The 16,552-nt window shown below is 39.1% G+C and overlaps 1 protein-coding gene across 1 annotated transcript in view; it reads left to right on the forward strand.

Moving 5' to 3' along the window:
- commd10 (COMM domain containing 10) overlaps positions 1-16,199 on the forward strand; it is a 78,246-nt gene extending 62,047 nt beyond the window's left edge. The window contains exons 6-7 of the mRNA XM_074670776.1: positions 15,275-15,334; positions 15,669-16,199. Coding sequence (XP_074526877.1) covers positions 15,275-15,334; positions 15,669-15,707 — 99 coding nt within the window. The 3' untranslated portion in view covers positions 15,708-16,199. The remainder of the gene's footprint in view (positions 1-15,274; positions 15,335-15,668) is intronic.
- The last annotated feature ends 353 nt before the right edge of the window (positions 16,200-16,552 follow it).

Raw genomic sequence — 16,552 nt, forward strand, 5'->3', positions numbered from 1 at the left:
TTTAGTGAATGGCTGACGTTTTGAGGTTCCGTGTCTGTCACTGTGCGATACACAGAACTGTTGTGGATGTGGATACCGGTTCATTGTGCCCCCTTTTCAACAGCAACACAGGCTGCATATGTGGCCCCTGTGGGCTGTTTTTCTGCATGGCTCTGGGCTCATAGGGTCATGGGAAGATTAAACATGGTTGGTTTTTAACTATTGGTTTTCTTTTGGCTGTTGTTGACTTGTATACCATCAGAAAGTGAAACACAAAGTTAGAAACCTATTTGAAGACTGAAGTTATTCTATTGTTTAGTTGTACATTTTTAGATTCCACTAAATACCGAACCAAGCCACAGTTTCAGGATAAATGACCTAAAAAGAGACTGTTCTCAATTTCATTTAAAGGAATAATTCATCACTTTTGGCTCTAAAACTTAGAAAAACTACAACCCATCTGTTGTATATAGTGTAACATAGGGGGTTGGAATTTAGTCATCTGCGAAATGAATTGTGTCAATACTTTATGGCGTGAACTGCTAAAACCCTCAGCCACATTGGCAGGTAAATTAAAGCACTAAACAAATTGATTTGTGACTAACAGCAGCATACAGTAGGTCTTCGGCTCTGAAGTTGCAAAGTAGAGACTTGAGATCACCTCCCTGTCTTTGTGTCGTGTCGGTCAGTGAGGTCAACTTGTTTTCTCTCCTCTTTGAGTTTGATGTCAGCTGATAATAGCAACATACATTGAGTGGGTGTGCTGACTTCCAGTGCATTTCTTTGAGATTGCTTGGGGTTTTAACACCAGATATGTGCAGGACTGGCTTGGCTAGTTCTGGTTTAAAATGAGCACAGCAGGATTTAATTTCTCCACAATAATAGTTTTACTCGTGTGAAGGTTTGTTACTCACTCGTCTGTTATTGTAAATAGTGAAAACCCCCTACAGTTGTGTTGAAAACACCCTCCTTTAAATAGTTCTGTCTAACCTCAGTTAATGCAATTATCAGCACATATTATTCAAGAGGAACTCTTCACAATAAAAGTCCCCCATTCTATTTTGGGGCTACCTCTATCATGGAACAGTCATGTCAGAAAATGAGATGTTTTCAGCAGCAAGACTTTTATACGACCCCTTTAACTTTAAAAATAGAGGCAGTGTCTGAAAATATCTAGTGGCTGAGGAACTAAACTTCCAGCCACACAGATCCGGTTAAAAACTCCAGCGTACTAAGAGTGAAACTCGCAGTGACTGTAATGACTTCTCCCTCTGCTTTCATGCACGGACAGGAATATCTCATCGCTTCACATGTGAAAATGCATTCATAAGTGCATTCACAGAATGGTACAGGTTTCAAGCAACAACCTGTACGTTCCCTTTATAGATGCTCCCATCATTATGACAAAGGTTCTCTCGCCTGTCAGTCAAAGTTTAGTTGCAGCTCAATCAGGGAGAGCATGGCTGTAACTAAGCACTAACAAAAAAAGTGATCAACCAAAATATCTTAGCTATTCCTTTCTGTTTTTGATTAAAGCAAAGAGCATATCATTAAACAAAAACAAAAAAATCTATCTTCATGATTTAAGCTAAGTCTTCAAGTTATGTTTATGATTACACATGCTATTTGTTAGAATAAGGTGGGACAGCAGATCTTTGAACAAAAGTTATAGAAGTTTACTCAATTTAACGTCACTTTTATTTTAGTGATCTGTCTTTGTTAAGAAGTAAAGTCATAAACGGGATCTATGATGATTCATGAATCTAATGACATAACATGACTTCAATTTATTGACTCCTCCACACCCGGAGTTTCTGTCTGAGTAACTTAAAACCCATTTCTATCTGCACTGCTGGTTTTTAACAATGAAGAAGAAACCCCCATGATACCTGGCATGACATCATCAAATTGTGTCTTTTGTGGTTCTTTTGATTGAGAGACGGCTGGCCCTGGCAAAATCATCTTTTGTGTTCAATACGCACAATTTGTCACAGCGCCAGATTTCGGAATAAAAGTCAAAGGTTTCAGACTCTCTATTATACTAACCATTTGTAGGAAAACTGCCATGAAAGAGAAAATACAGTCCCTTCAGTGCCTGGAGCTTCCACAGACAACAAAGGGTCACTTTTTCTTGATTGGAAAACTCTGGCGTTCGCTCCTGCTCTGTCCACTGTCGCTCGCTGTTCAGTGCAGCAAGTTCAGTCTGGCTTTCCTGGCTGTGAGCACAAAATATCATGTTAAAAGAAAATCATCGGAAGAGAAAAATAAGATTGTCATGTATAAATTAGACTTTTTTTTTCAGAAAATCTGACCATAATACATGCATTAAAAAATCAGTATAAAGAAATGACCAACCTGGTTGTTGATAATGTATTTTTCCTATGTTGGTCATGAAGAGTGGTCAATGTAAGAGTGAGAGTATTTCAGAAACCTCCAAAGACTCTTCAGAGTGCTTTTCAGCGTGCCCTAAAGTGAGATTCTGTTGTATGTAGATTTAAACTGTGGGGAACGAAATATATGAATTGAGGAACAAGAGGGTAAACTTCACAGTTAAGAAGCAAAAGTACAACTGCTGCAGAGCATAGATTGACTAAATTTAAATCCCCTCTTACAGCAAATATCTGAACAAATCTAAATATGATTGACCTTTGGTTAATCTTGTTGAAAAATGTATTTCCACAGCAGTTATCACAGTTATTAACATATTATTGAATAACCCCCTTACCAAAACAGTTGAGATGCAGAACACAATTCAGATAGAAACAGATTCTGATGGCAAATCATTTTAACACTAAATTTAATTGAAATCAGTGCAAAGACACCTTATCCAGTATTAAGACAAGATGAAAAAATATGTGCTCGTTTTAAATGTGATGCCTGCAACACATTTAAGAAAAGATGGGGCAACAACAAAAACCTTGAAGAACATCAGCCAAATTATTAGTTTGGAAGAGACTGGTAACAAGACTTGGTTGATATAAAGATGGGAATAGGTTTCAGGACTCTGCAAGAGACTGTGAGAGCAAATAGTTGAACAATTTCAGGATAACTTTCTTCAGCCAAAAATTATAAAAAAAACTTGGGGATTTCAAAATCTATGGTACTTAACACCATTAAAGGATTCAAAGAATCTGAAGAAATATCTGTTAAAAAAAAAAAAAAAAAAAAAAAAAAAAAGGGAAAAGGCTAAAAAAACATCACTGGATGGCAGTGGTCGTTAGGCTTACAGGTGGAACTGCTTCAAAAAAAAAAAAAAAAAACAGACAAGACTGTAGTGGATGTCACTGCATAAGCTCAGAGTGACTTCTAGAAACCATTAGCTTTAAACACAGTTTCTAACTTTGTCTACAAGTGCAGGTTAAAAATGTACCATACAACAAGAAAACTAAAAAAATTTGATCTAGAAACACTGGCAACTTCTTACAGAGCATAAGTGCTCATGTAATTGGGAAGACACCATTAAAACAAAACAGTATATACGGGTCTTGGAGAAACTTGTGCTTCAACTCAGGCAAGCCTTTTTCATGGAAGATCTCACATATTTTCAGAAAGACAATCCTAGATCAAATTATTACAACAGTATGCCTGTGAGGTAAGGACAACCTATCCCCTACAATGTACACACACAGACTTAGGGCCTGCACCATGATACATTTAAAAGAACTACATGATAACATAATAAAGCAGCACATGCTCAAGAATTGATGAAAGTCATGGATCCTGATGTTTTTAACTATTTGAGAGTCAGTGGTCATTGTACTGTGATTGCCCTATTTAGCCATCCTTCCTCTGTTGGTAAGCTGCAGTCAGAAGACATATTAGCTATATCAAAAATTACATTAGGTATGATGAGTGTGCCATAATGAGAAGAAAGCTATTAATTAAACTCAGCACAACACTCAGGCTGAATTGCCAGCTGTTATTCTCCTCAGATGAACCTTTAACCTGCCTCCATTTCCCATCTGCATTCCTCCTCCTCCTCTTTCCTCTTCACAATGAATCAGAAGGATACAACCTCGCCGGTGATGATGAGGCACAGACAGATGGACAGAAACACTCGCAGCATAAAAGAAAGAAGCAGCACACCTGTAGGACCAAAGCAAAACAAGAAAAATCTTTATTGAGACATTAAAAGAGGGTGTTTTGACAGCACAGCTGCCTTTGTCACAGTATCTGTTTTTAGTGACAGACAGCTACGCAGCTGAACAAACACACTCACTAACACATACGTCATAAAGCCCACCAAACACATTCTTACAGACGAGCAAAGAAGCTCTTATTATCTAAATGTCCCAAAAAGGTGTTTGCGTTTTTTTTTTATTTTTTATTTCAGAACTTGCTTACAAAAAAGGAAGAAAATAAAATACTTCTCTGGAAAGTATTACCAACAGTCTCAAGCCACAGTTTTATTTATACTCTCACATTCCTGTCCAAATGACAGGCAACTTTCATAAACTTACCCCTGGTGATCATCCTTCAGCTAGATGGCAGAATGAAGCTTCGACAGCTCTGTGAATCTTGTGAAAGTTTGCTCGCACGAAGACAGAAAGCACCGGAAGACAGGTTGGCAGACATGTATGAATTGTAAGCTAACTGACAAACAGTAATGACACATATTCTACGGTTTCTCTTAGCTGACCGACAGATACTAAGAAGAAGCCAAGCGTGTAGTCAAGTTGATGGACTAGATAGAGCGATAGCTGGGCCGTCACTCAGTCATCATGACTGGTGGAGTTGAGTCATGGCAGCTAAAGAATGTGAGTTGTCAACTTTTTTTTCTAAACTACTGATATTAAGGGGGCATGATGAAGCCAAGAAACAAAGAGTGTGTGTTTTTGAGAGTGTAAAAGCATCAAGGGGAAGGCTGTTTTTGTTTTTACAGTGTGTTTGTGTCGTGGGTTGGAGGGATAAAGGGTTGCCAAAATCTGACAGCTCAGCCTCCTGTGCATTCCTTCCCTCTATCTGTCTCTTTGTCTTTCACTGTCAACATTTCTCTCTGTCAGGCAAAAGTCAAGGACCAGGCAGCAGCAGGGAGTGCCAATTGGACAAACTGTCATCGGGCTCATAGTCACAGAAGACATATAATGTAGCAGAGCCACAGCGGACACGTAATATACCATATCCTCTGGCTGCAGAGCTCTTGAGCTGGCAGAGCTACAGTAACCCTCTCTTTTGATGCTGATTTAATGCTATGCTGGTGTCATTTAGAAAGCAGCAGAAAAGCATTTTAGTTGAGCTGGGGATGAGCTGCAGCACATTCTGTGCATTTCCGGTTGAATACTAATTGCGGTTGGATAAATATTGTTGCAATTAAAATACTCAGAACTGCCAAAGCTGGTGGGTATATTACTTGCATCTGAACATTTATGACATTCGAGTTTCTGTGTGGGCAATGAGGCTTTAAGAAAATTAGCATGCGTCACTCTTTCTGTAAGACCGATGGGATATGTTTTTCTCCTCCATAGTCAACATGTTTTCTCCTGCTTATGAACACCTCATATGGATATGATGTAATTTCTGGATAAAGAGAGTAGCCTGCGGCCAAAAGAGTTCCACATGGACACAAACTTTGGGTCAAATAGAGAAAAAACAAATACATAATGTCTGAGAACACACTTAAAGAAAACAGCAGAGCAACTTTAAGCGGGAAGAGACCGAAACTTTTGTAGCAACTGTCTCTTTATGGCTCCCCACGCTGTAAACCCCTTCCCTCTGATTGGCCAGCCCTCTTGAGGCCTGTTGGAGGGCAGAGCTATGGGCAGACCTTATTGTTTCCAACATGTCATAAACTAGTTAGGAGATTCTTTTGTGCTGACATAATTTCAAAAAGTCTTGGGGAGATCTTTTGCCATCTTTGAACCATTCTGACCATTTTGGACAGTTTACAGACAGAATCTGGGATTATTTTTTTTTTACAACACAAGAATTTGTAGGAGTCTAAAAACCTGGACACATTTGTTTCACATTTGCAACATCTGGCATTGTTACTTCATTTCCATATTTAAAATAAGGTTACTTATGATACCCCCTCTTAAACATACATGATCGCTGTCTAAGATCAGTACAATTGTGTACTCCTCCTGCACCCCTCCATAGATGATCAAAGGAAGTATTAGGGAAAGAAAGGTCTTTTCTGTCACTTCATTTTATTGTTGCTATCAATGTTGTGCTCCCTCCTAATTTTGCAGCGTCATTACCGACCACCCTCCCCACTCAAGGCTCACCAGCTTTGAAAACAGAATTGCAGTGAAACTGTTGCATTTTTCCACTTAATCACTTTCATTTTCATTGATAATGTGTTAAAGTATTGTCTTAAAGACAAACATGATCACTGCGTGAACCAGTCTGTAAAGCTCTGAATAAACTCTCAGCCATTCAGTGTTTGGAGAACAGGTCTTTTATCTCACTATCTTCCTTCAGTTTCCTCCTCAGCTTGAAGAACTCTTGAGCCTCTTAAAAGTCCTCCTCGCTGATGATACCAGATTTTCACTTTCGGAGCTCTCTTAAGAGCTGAGATGCTGTGAGACTCACCTTTGTCTTTACTTAGAGCTAATCTGAACTTAAAAATACTTTGAGTCTCTGAAGTATCATAAAATTTCATCAAGAGGGGGGAGCTGTGTGAATATAGCCCCTGGTTTTATTTTCCCCCTGTTATTGTCTGGATCCTCTAACAGACTTTGGCAGCATTTCTGTCTATAAGTTTTTCACAATAATTAATTTTAAATCAAAAAGAATAACAATAATGCTTCATCAAATCACTTCAACTTGAATAAAAAGGCCAGTTTGAAATGTTTTAAGTTGCAGAAGGGCGGCTAAATTATTAACTTATTTACTTTTACTCTGAAACTTTTGTAGAATATGTTTTTTATCATAGACTCTGTAAGAAATTAGTATTTTATTAAATGTATCAAAAACCTTGACAAAGGGAAACTGCTGTAACGCTTGACTGAGCATTTGACTTATGAAACTTTATAAGCATGGCATATGCCTTACACATGTTCCAATCAAATGCATTGTTGCATAAACACACAGTACAGGAGAAAAAGCCCCAGAAAAAATCAACTCTGGCAATGAAAAAACGCTGTGAAACACAATGCGACAACTTCACTATGCTGACACACACACACACGCACACACACACACACACACACACACACACACATGCACACAAGATAAAGAAAGTTCAAATTCCTTCAGGATATTAGCAGCACTTTCCTCTGTTTAGCTTATCTCTTTATTTTCAAAGTCAAACAGGTCTTTCTGGACCCTGATTTTATCTCCTGCCTGCTACCTGCTGTTAAACAACCACACTAACATATCCGCTTACATCTTCTCCGTGCAGGGCTGTTAAAATCATTGCTGCTTCCTTCTACCAGGAGAAACAGCCTTCATGGACAAAAGAAGCAATTAACGGCCTGTTGTAAAAGTTTGTCAGCATCAAGTTTGTTGAAAGCAAGTTGGAAAACTCATCTATTGGACTTTGAGAGCAGAGGAAAGTAGCAGAAGAGAAGATAAAGGAGGATATGTTAAATACTGCAAAGAAGAATTAATTTAGATTAACTGAAATAAAAAAAACATCTGAAAGTTGTTAATTAAATGTTACACTCTCCTTTTAGTGTAATAAGACGTATAGAAGTAAAACAGAATTAGTGATAAGAGTAATTGATTTATAGAATACTAATCTACACACTGCTTTCAATGCTCATATAAAGTACAACTCAGAAGCTTATCAGCCTTTCTACCCAACACAAATGTCAGAAATACGACTTACACGTCTTAAATTCACCAGAAGATTGATAGGCACTTGCTGTCAACACTTGAATGTGATTTGCTTCACTCTGTCTTTGTGGTACGGTTTTTGGTATGCATATTTTAAGATGACTTCACCCTGTGGACAGTTTCATGCAGACATGTCTTCTTTCTGTGTGAATTTATAGACATCTTTGATGTTATATTGTGTTTGAAGAAACACGACTGTATTGAAGACAAATTCTCTCTGTCAGTGAATTCTTCAGAAGTAGTGTTTGATGATTTGCCTTTATCTGTTTCTCATGAAAGCTCTCTTGGGATTTCATATTTTTCATTTTCCTACTAAAATCTCATTTATGTTGTGTTTACAGAGACTTGTCTTCTTTCTTTCTCTATTCATCTCATTTCTTTCATACCAATACCTTACCTCCCCTCAGTCAATGAAAGGTATTAATTCAGCTTCTGCAAAAAATCCCTGCTGGTACGAGCCCTTAAAGTCAGAGCTCTTCTTTATAACATTGGTACAAATGAGTGATGAAAAGTGCCTATTAGCGACCAACTGGCCCCATTCATACAGACATCTTGTGCTAAGAGACACCTCTGCTTGCTGCTGCACACCATGGTCTTATATAAGCTGTCATCACTGACACTACCAACCACTTGATGGGATAAAAGCACCACTTGTTGAATGCATCGTTCTCTTTTCAACTGGGGGGAAAAAATGCTGCCTCACTGAGCCTGGAACAGAAAACCTCCTAAAGCTTAAAGTCATAAAATTGGACTCCTCTGAACATGAATGTAGCAGTAACAGGTTGTTCAGCTGAAGACACCAGAGAGGAGTGTTTGGAGGCTTTAGGCACTTATTCTGCTTCCAGATGCTGCTGTTACTGGGGTCTTATATGATGCCTGCACTGCTTCAGTTTGAGCACCTATTGATGCAGATTAAAAAAAAGTGTGTCATTCATCCCTATTACTGCATCTGGGCTTCAGTCTGTAAAGGAATCAGTCTTGCATGCAAGTACTAATGGAACAAAAACAAAGAAAAGAAAAACCAACAATTTTACCAAAGACCACAGATATATGCATCTTATCACCTAAACGTCTATCCATCTAGGTAAAACAGTCTGAAACAAAAGCTGCTGATTGAGCCAGAGAAAGGTGTTAAATATGTTTGCCAGTCTAGTTTGTAGAGAGAGATGTTTATCTGTATAAGAGGACGCTAGGGAGAGCTTAAGGCTCCTCGAGTCAATTGAGTAATCTTGGTAGATCCATGCAACCTTGTTTCATTGTTTGAATTTTGTGATTATTCTACAGAAGGAGAAAAAATCCAGCTCAGATGTGCTCTTTATGTAATGTGTCTTGAGATAATATTCAAGAATTGACACCATATCACTAACAAATTGGTTGGTAGACTACTTTACTTTCCAATAGGTGTTGAAATATTTCACAAAACATGCTCAACCCAGTGACAGGGCTAGAGAAAAGTGATTTTATCTTCTTCCCCATGGCTTGGGACGTATTTCACACCAATCACCTCAGAGGGTGATTGGATGAACACTCCGGCTCATCATTCCAAGCCAGTTACTGTAGACCAACAAAACACTTTATGCCGTAGGAAAGTGCTTGGGTCAGCCACACAATGCTAGCTTGACAGACAACCATTTTAATGTCACTACACAATGCTTGTTGAATTTGCACATCAAAGGCTTTTGCTCTCCTTTAATAAAAGGATGTCCAATTCTGATACAACCACTGCTAATGCTGAGTACATGCTAATCTTATCATACGTCATTATAATCTATAGAAATGAACATATTTAGCAACAGCAGGTTTTCTCAAACTGAAAACAGGTTCAGTCAGCATTTACTTCTAGCTCCTCAAGACAGAGAATAGAATAGAATAGAATAGAATAGAATAGAATAGAATAAAATAGAATAGAATAGAATAGAACAGAAAATACTTTATTTATCCCCGAAGGGAAATTCAGGAGTCACAGCAGCAATCAAGAAAACAAAAGTAAGAAAGTGTATAGAAAGTGCAAAAAGGTCCACAAGAAAATAGATGACGACAGCCCATCCACCACTCTCCAGCCCAGCCAGTCTCCACCTTCACAGGGTCCAGGACTGAGCCTCCCCAGCAGTCCGTTCAGTCTCTGTCTCCTGGATCCTGTCTGCCCACAGCAGGCGAAGCTCCTCCAATGTGGCACCGGCGTCCGATGTCAGCTCCGTCAGCCACGTCCATGAACAGCACAATGCCACTCTGCCCTCCGGCAGCCCCTCTGCTGCTGGGCTAGCACGGCTAGCTCGTCCATCCCACTGGAGATAGATCCCACGTTCCCAACAACAATGGATGGAAGAACAGGTCCACGTTGTCACCTCCCAGCTCACACCCGAGAACCAGCACGTTGTCCTCACCTCCTTCTCCTCACCTTGAGGGAAATCATCAAGCCTTACACTAGTTAGCATTGACATGCTATAGGCTGCTAACAGCTAATTTTACATGTAAATAATGCAGCCATGGTTACATGTAGGATCTCCAGACAAACACAGGAGAAAAGTAGTAAAAATATCGCTGAAGACACAAAAAGTTTGGTGTCCGTGACCAACAATGAACCATACAAAGTGATGATCCACTCCAAATACAAAGATCACGAAAAAGAGATGAAAAAAAATACAAGAAACGGACAAAGAAGAGAGAGCTACTGCAACAGGCAGCTACTTGGGCAGCGCCTAGCAACAAAAAATAGTGTAGTACTAGACCCGACTAGACTGTAGACCCGCCTCTATCACTAGTCTGCCAATAACGCAGCTGCATGTTTCATACTGGCTCTGTCACGTTCTTCAGAATAGCTTAATACTGAATGCACACTAACACTGTACATTTAGACAAAGTACTGGGCCCAGAAGGAGGTCCGACTAAACAGTTCAAGTAGCTACTGTGTCTTTCTCCTGAAGTGAGGCTCATTAGTGTGGTTATTCTCTGTCAAAGAACAAGTGACATACAATCTGGCCAATCCATCAGCTTTGCAGAATTAAAGAGGGGAGTGCTGTCTGCCAAACCTGTATGAACCTATCACAAAAAGTAAGGCAATTTGTGTTTGGGCGACAATTTCTTTCTTGTAACCATACTCATTGGCAGTTAAAACAGTTAAATACATGAGGTTCAGTCTTTTCAATCAAGCTGCAAACATGTTTTTAATAACAAGTATCTTGCATGCAGGTGGACACTTGAGGAACTGCAGTTTTATACACTTCCAGGTAGGCTTCATTTTTAAGACGGGTAGTTTTCTTTCTTTGTGGATTCTGCATATGGAGCTTGTGCAGCAATCCAAATACAACTTCATCCCTCGCCGGCTTTGTTGCCTCATCAAGGGAATTATACGAGTAACCTTGTTGAAAGTTATTGGGATTGCACAGAGGGCTGCAACAGAATATCTAGTCCCACTTTCCAGCAGTTCTTGAAAGAGACGTCGGATGATTTTTTCCTAGAATTCTGTTTTAGGGTTTGTTTTTCTTTTGTTGGTTTGTTCTGTGTTGTGAATTGAAACTCCCAAAGCGTGTAGCCTATTTTGTAATGAAGTGCTAACATGTATCACATATGGAACACCAGATGAGGGTGAATTAATGATCGTCTTCATGGGTTAATCCTGTTGTCTGTATCCTGACACACTGGATTTTGGCACCAAGACAGATAAGAAGTGTGTGTTTGTGTAGACGTTTATGTTTGTGTGTACGTATTTGCATATTTGCATATCGGTAGGATCAGGCTGTGATGATGAGGATGATACATCCTATCCCCATTAGTGTTAGCCTAGATCTGTCAGAGCCTTGTTGGGTTAGTGCCTGGCAAAATCTCAACCCTGAGGAACAATGGGAAGGGACACACACACACACACACACACACACACACACACACACACACACACACACACACACACACACACACACACACACACACACACACACACATTTCGTCTAAAAACAAAACTGTCTCCGTGCCTTACACTCTCACATCTACCCAGCTGTACTTGGAAGTGCTCGTCACAACGCTCTGTCAATCTCACTCTTATGAGCTCGAACACACACAGAAAACACACTTTCATCCTCAACCCCAAACATTAGAGTCTGGGTTGTTGCCTTCAAGTTATTGTAGCACACTTTTGATAGACATCTTGCCTCTCAAACTGCATTTTTGGTTGCCCCCTTTGTCACCTCTGGCAATAATAGAGAGAGTTCATTTTTCAGCCGAGTGTTTCTGTCTTTCTTTACCACTCAGTTGTTGTGACCCAAAACACAACATCAACCAACCCAAATAAACTGATTGCACAGCTCTGGTTCTCTCTTGTTATAAAAGTCTTCTCCATGGTGAGGATCAATAGAAGAACTTCATTGTGTGAACTGAGAAACAGATCAGAGCAGCTGGCAGCACAGGGAGCGTCATCATTCAGCTAATTTAACTGTGTTCCCAATTTTAATTTGAAATCAGATCATTTCCTGGCATTAACCTGGTTTATTGGAGAAATAATTAATCACCTAGTAGAACACCTTTGATGTGCATCTTTCTTTAATTGTATCTCATGTGGTAACAACACTTTAATTCTTTGTTTTATTACCTGTCTGCCCTTGTCGTGCTCCCCCTCTGCTGTAGCTGAGTTCAAGGCTGTCCTACATTCTTTCCTTGTTGTGGAGCTGCTCCGAAACGAGCTAACATTTTCCCTCCGTGCTCGGCTTTACGGACTTTTAACGTTGCTTCTAATTAATATCTCTGTCATTAATTTGCTGTGACACATGGTCCCCTCTACCCAACCACCCACCCAACAAACCAACCAACCAGGCAGGCAGTTAGGATAAAGCCCCAGAGCACCATTTAGTCTCCAAGCACCAAACTGCAGGGGAGAGAGCTACTGTGGTGTACAATCCAACAATTCATGTGGTTTTAGTGTCTTTCTGTTTGTTGCTGTGCATTTCTCCTCCATTTATCTTTTTCTTTCCTCCTAACCCTCCTCCCAGATGGTGGAAGGAGGGTGCTGCTCTTATCACGATGCTCTCTGATGACACAAAGTGCACTTCCATCAGATTCAAGTCTGCCCTTTTCATTCTGCGAGACCCAGACCTTTTTTTTTTTTTTTCACATATTGTGGCTGTTTTATCAATGACTGATGTCTTCATAATGTGTTCTGCCATTACGTCAACACTCAAGGAGTTACATTAATGTTCAGCCTGGGTTTCTGATAATGATAGTGTTGTTGATGGTTGTCCTTGGTTTCACGTGGTTCCTGCATCTATTTAAAGAAGATGTCCTCGTAGAAAGAAGAGAAATGAGCAATACTGAAGTCCTACAACAGAATTCATCATCAAACTGAAAACGGTTGGGAAACTAAAAGAATATTAAAGCAGTGTTCACAGATATAAATTACTATCCACACTTTTACAGGACACACCTGGTTCCTGCCCTGTTGAATTAGTGCTGAAAAAAGGCAGCTTGACTTTCAATGACATTGATTTAATCCCTGACTTTATAATGAGACTTTCGTTCCTTGCCCCTTTGTATTTCATTTTTGTTATGAGTCAAAAGAGGGAACAGAACTCAAATCAACCTCCAAAGATTCATTGTTCACCTGAAGTAGCATGCAGCTAAGCTTGGCTTTCAGATCTTTCGTAGGACATCACAGGTTATGATGGAGTAAACACATCTACCTCCTCTCAATATATGAGCAGTTTGTTCCCAGGCATGAGCAGGGAGTATTGTCTGACCCATCTCACATCCTCTGCTTTTGGGGTTGTGCAGTGGCTTTAAGCTGTTCTTACCTTCCTCATTTATTCATGTTGTGTATTCTGTAGAACATCTGCAACGTAGGTGATATGTAATCCACAGATGTTGCTGTTTATGTGTTTGTCAGTGGAATATTGTTTAGGGCTGGAGCTTATGTGGTGGCAACTTGAATATTCAATTCCATCTCATGGAATTGAGGCATCTTATGTTGCATTATATTGATCATAGTATCAGATTGCATTGAGTCACATCATGTTGCATTCAACAAATTGTTTTGCAGCAAATTGAATGGTATGGTATAGTATGGTATCATTCATATCATATCGTGACATCTATCCCATTGTATTGCACCAGGATTGTATTTTATCATATTGTACCATATTGTATTATATTTTAACATACTACATACATACCCTTTGTATTGTGCCATATTGTACTGTATTGTATCACATAGGGCTGGGACTATATGCTGTTCTCACAATTCAATTCGTTTACAATTTTTGGGGTGCAATTTGATTTAAAATGTGTTTCTTCTATATTTCCTTTTTTTCTATTTTTAGTTTGCCTTTTTAACACCAGACCATGTGAAAAAGTTAAATTATGATGAAAATGTCTGCAGACTATACCAGGAGCCATATTTTCCAAAAAATGCAGATTATGTGAGTCAGAGAGAAACATTTCCCCCTCTGCTGAAGAGAAGTGGTAATCCAATCCAGTTTATAAACAAAGACTGAAATTAAAGGATTTAAATTTGAAAAAATAAAATAAAGTAAAAAAAATGACAAAGAACCCTGATTTTATATTGTCAAACAAAAAAATCCAGATTCATTTGTGAATTGATTTTTTTCTCCCTACTCTAGTTTCACATTATATCCAATTGTGGTCCCATATCCTGCCTTAAGTTATTGCTTGTATTTTATTGTAACATATTGTATTGTATCCTGTCTTATCCTGTCTCAGCCTGTCTTACAGTATATCTTGTATATGCCAAAGAGTAATGAATGGCATTTTTTTTCAAACTGTTTTCTTCCGCCATTCATTTAAACATCAATCATGGTTTTGAGAGATCCCCGTTTGTTTCCAAGGTCAGGAAACCTCTGCAGATGATTTGGCTATTTTCTGTTACAAATCTGTCTTCAGAATTATGAACACTTTTGGAATCACAACACAATAAACAAGCTTAGCTTCTGAAAACAAGCTGATCAAATTTAAGCAGCAGCTTAGCCTGTCACCTCTGCTGATGCTTCAAGGCTTTCAAAAGGGTCAGAGTATCATACTAGTTTCTGTTATAGACTCAAATAAGAGAAAGATGCTGGATAAACAATATCATGTTTTCTTCAATCAAATTATAGATATATTTCAATATCAATATGTATATAGATATCAATATGTATCAATGTGGAATGATTTATGCTATCATATTTTATGCCACATTACTCTGGTCTCTGTCTCTAAGCAAGCAAAACAGAAACTGGTGGTTTCACTACTTTGTGGACATAGCCTGCGCCTTTGGAGTATTTTTAAACTCCCTGATGGATAAAACTGAGAGAATAGTATGTACGGACTGGAGAGCAGTAATAATTAATGAAGGTTTTTGTAGAAAGAAGGAGAAAATCTTGGTCATGCCTTTTCTGCATGTGCTCTTATTTCTGCCTTTTTATCCTTTGCTCCATTGATTTTTTACTTCCGGCCTTCCCTTTTTTTTCTTTTTTGTTTGTTCCAGTTTCGCTCATGCCTCTAACCCAATCCTCTTTCTTTCCTTTTCTTTCTCCAGGTTCAGGAAAACGTCTTCGTTGATTTTAACCACCAGGAGCTACTTGAGTTCTACAACAAGGTCTGTCATTTTTTTCTAGCGTGTGTCAGAGCCTGAGTGTGTGTGTGTGTGAGTGTGTGAGTGTGTTTGTTCTCCTCTCATGTCACAATGCATATATGTCTTGCTGTTTCTTTGCTCAGCTCTCTCCTCCATTTCATCCTGATTGGCAGACATTGCCTTACAAAGCCCATGTGCCAGCCTGTCTGCGTCATTCTTTGATGCAATTTGCTGCCTCCTTCTCTCTTATCTCTCCTGTTTTCTACCTTTACATGTGCGTGTGTGTACATGTGTGTGTGTGTGCCTTTGTATATTACTCTTTTCTCCAAAACTCAACCTTGTCTTCTCTCTCTTTCAGTTGGAAGTTGTGCAAGGCCAGTTGGATTCCCTTACATGATGCCTGGTGCTCTTAGTACGACCACACACACACACATTCACACATTGTTTTAGTTTTCACTGGCAGCCTTGCCCGCTGTTAGAGACGAAACAATACAGTTTGTTTAATGATTGTTAGAAATACGGCCCAATTCACTGAATGATGTTTTTGTCCTTATGGCTTTCGAAATTCTTAAAATCCTGGCTCTTGCTCAACAACAGAATGAGTTAATTTGATAAATGTGTACTCAGAATTGCCTTCATTTAGGAGTTGGCAGCGAAGTTGCTGTTGTCAAAGTGAATTTTACTGTAATGAGTTTCTGTGTAACGTTTTCCTACACTGCTCAGTGTTTAACAGGATTATAAAGCAGCGAAATGTCTGTTAATGTCAGCAAAACTCTTAGAGAAAGTAATGAATGAGAATGAATTGTCATTTTGAGTTAAAATAAATAGATTTTGTAACTTGGAGAATGAAACAGGGTCTGTGCCGTTTTAATAAAATGTGAAGTGGAGGTGAAATCCATCCAAGCTGTTGTTGTTTAGTGAAGGCTCATTATTTCTCATTAAGACAAACCTGGACTTCTGCTTTAACAGATGGGGGCTCAGGGAGACTCACTGCACGAACACACTCATTCATGGGTCTGTGTGTAGAAGGATGCATTGGATATGTCTTCTGTGTATCTCATCCTGTGAATGCATATGTGTGTGTGTCTGTCTGTGTGTAGCATCAGTGTTTGTATAATTCCTGTCTTCTGTTCTTTGAATCTACTTTCATGAAGCTCCTTCAATTTTACTGCGTGTCTTTTCACATCTTTGCCTCTAGTCTTCTGATAAGATCTATTATTTTAGTAAAGTTTCTGTATGAAG

The sequence above is a fragment of the Halichoeres trimaculatus genome, unplaced genomic scaffold (genome assembly GCF_033239565.1).
Source record: "Halichoeres trimaculatus isolate MK-OKI-2021-1 unplaced genomic scaffold, fHalTri1.1 fHalTri1_scaffold_5, whole genome shotgun sequence".
Taxonomy (NCBI): Eukaryota; Metazoa; Chordata; class Actinopteri; order Labriformes; family Labridae; genus Halichoeres; species Halichoeres trimaculatus.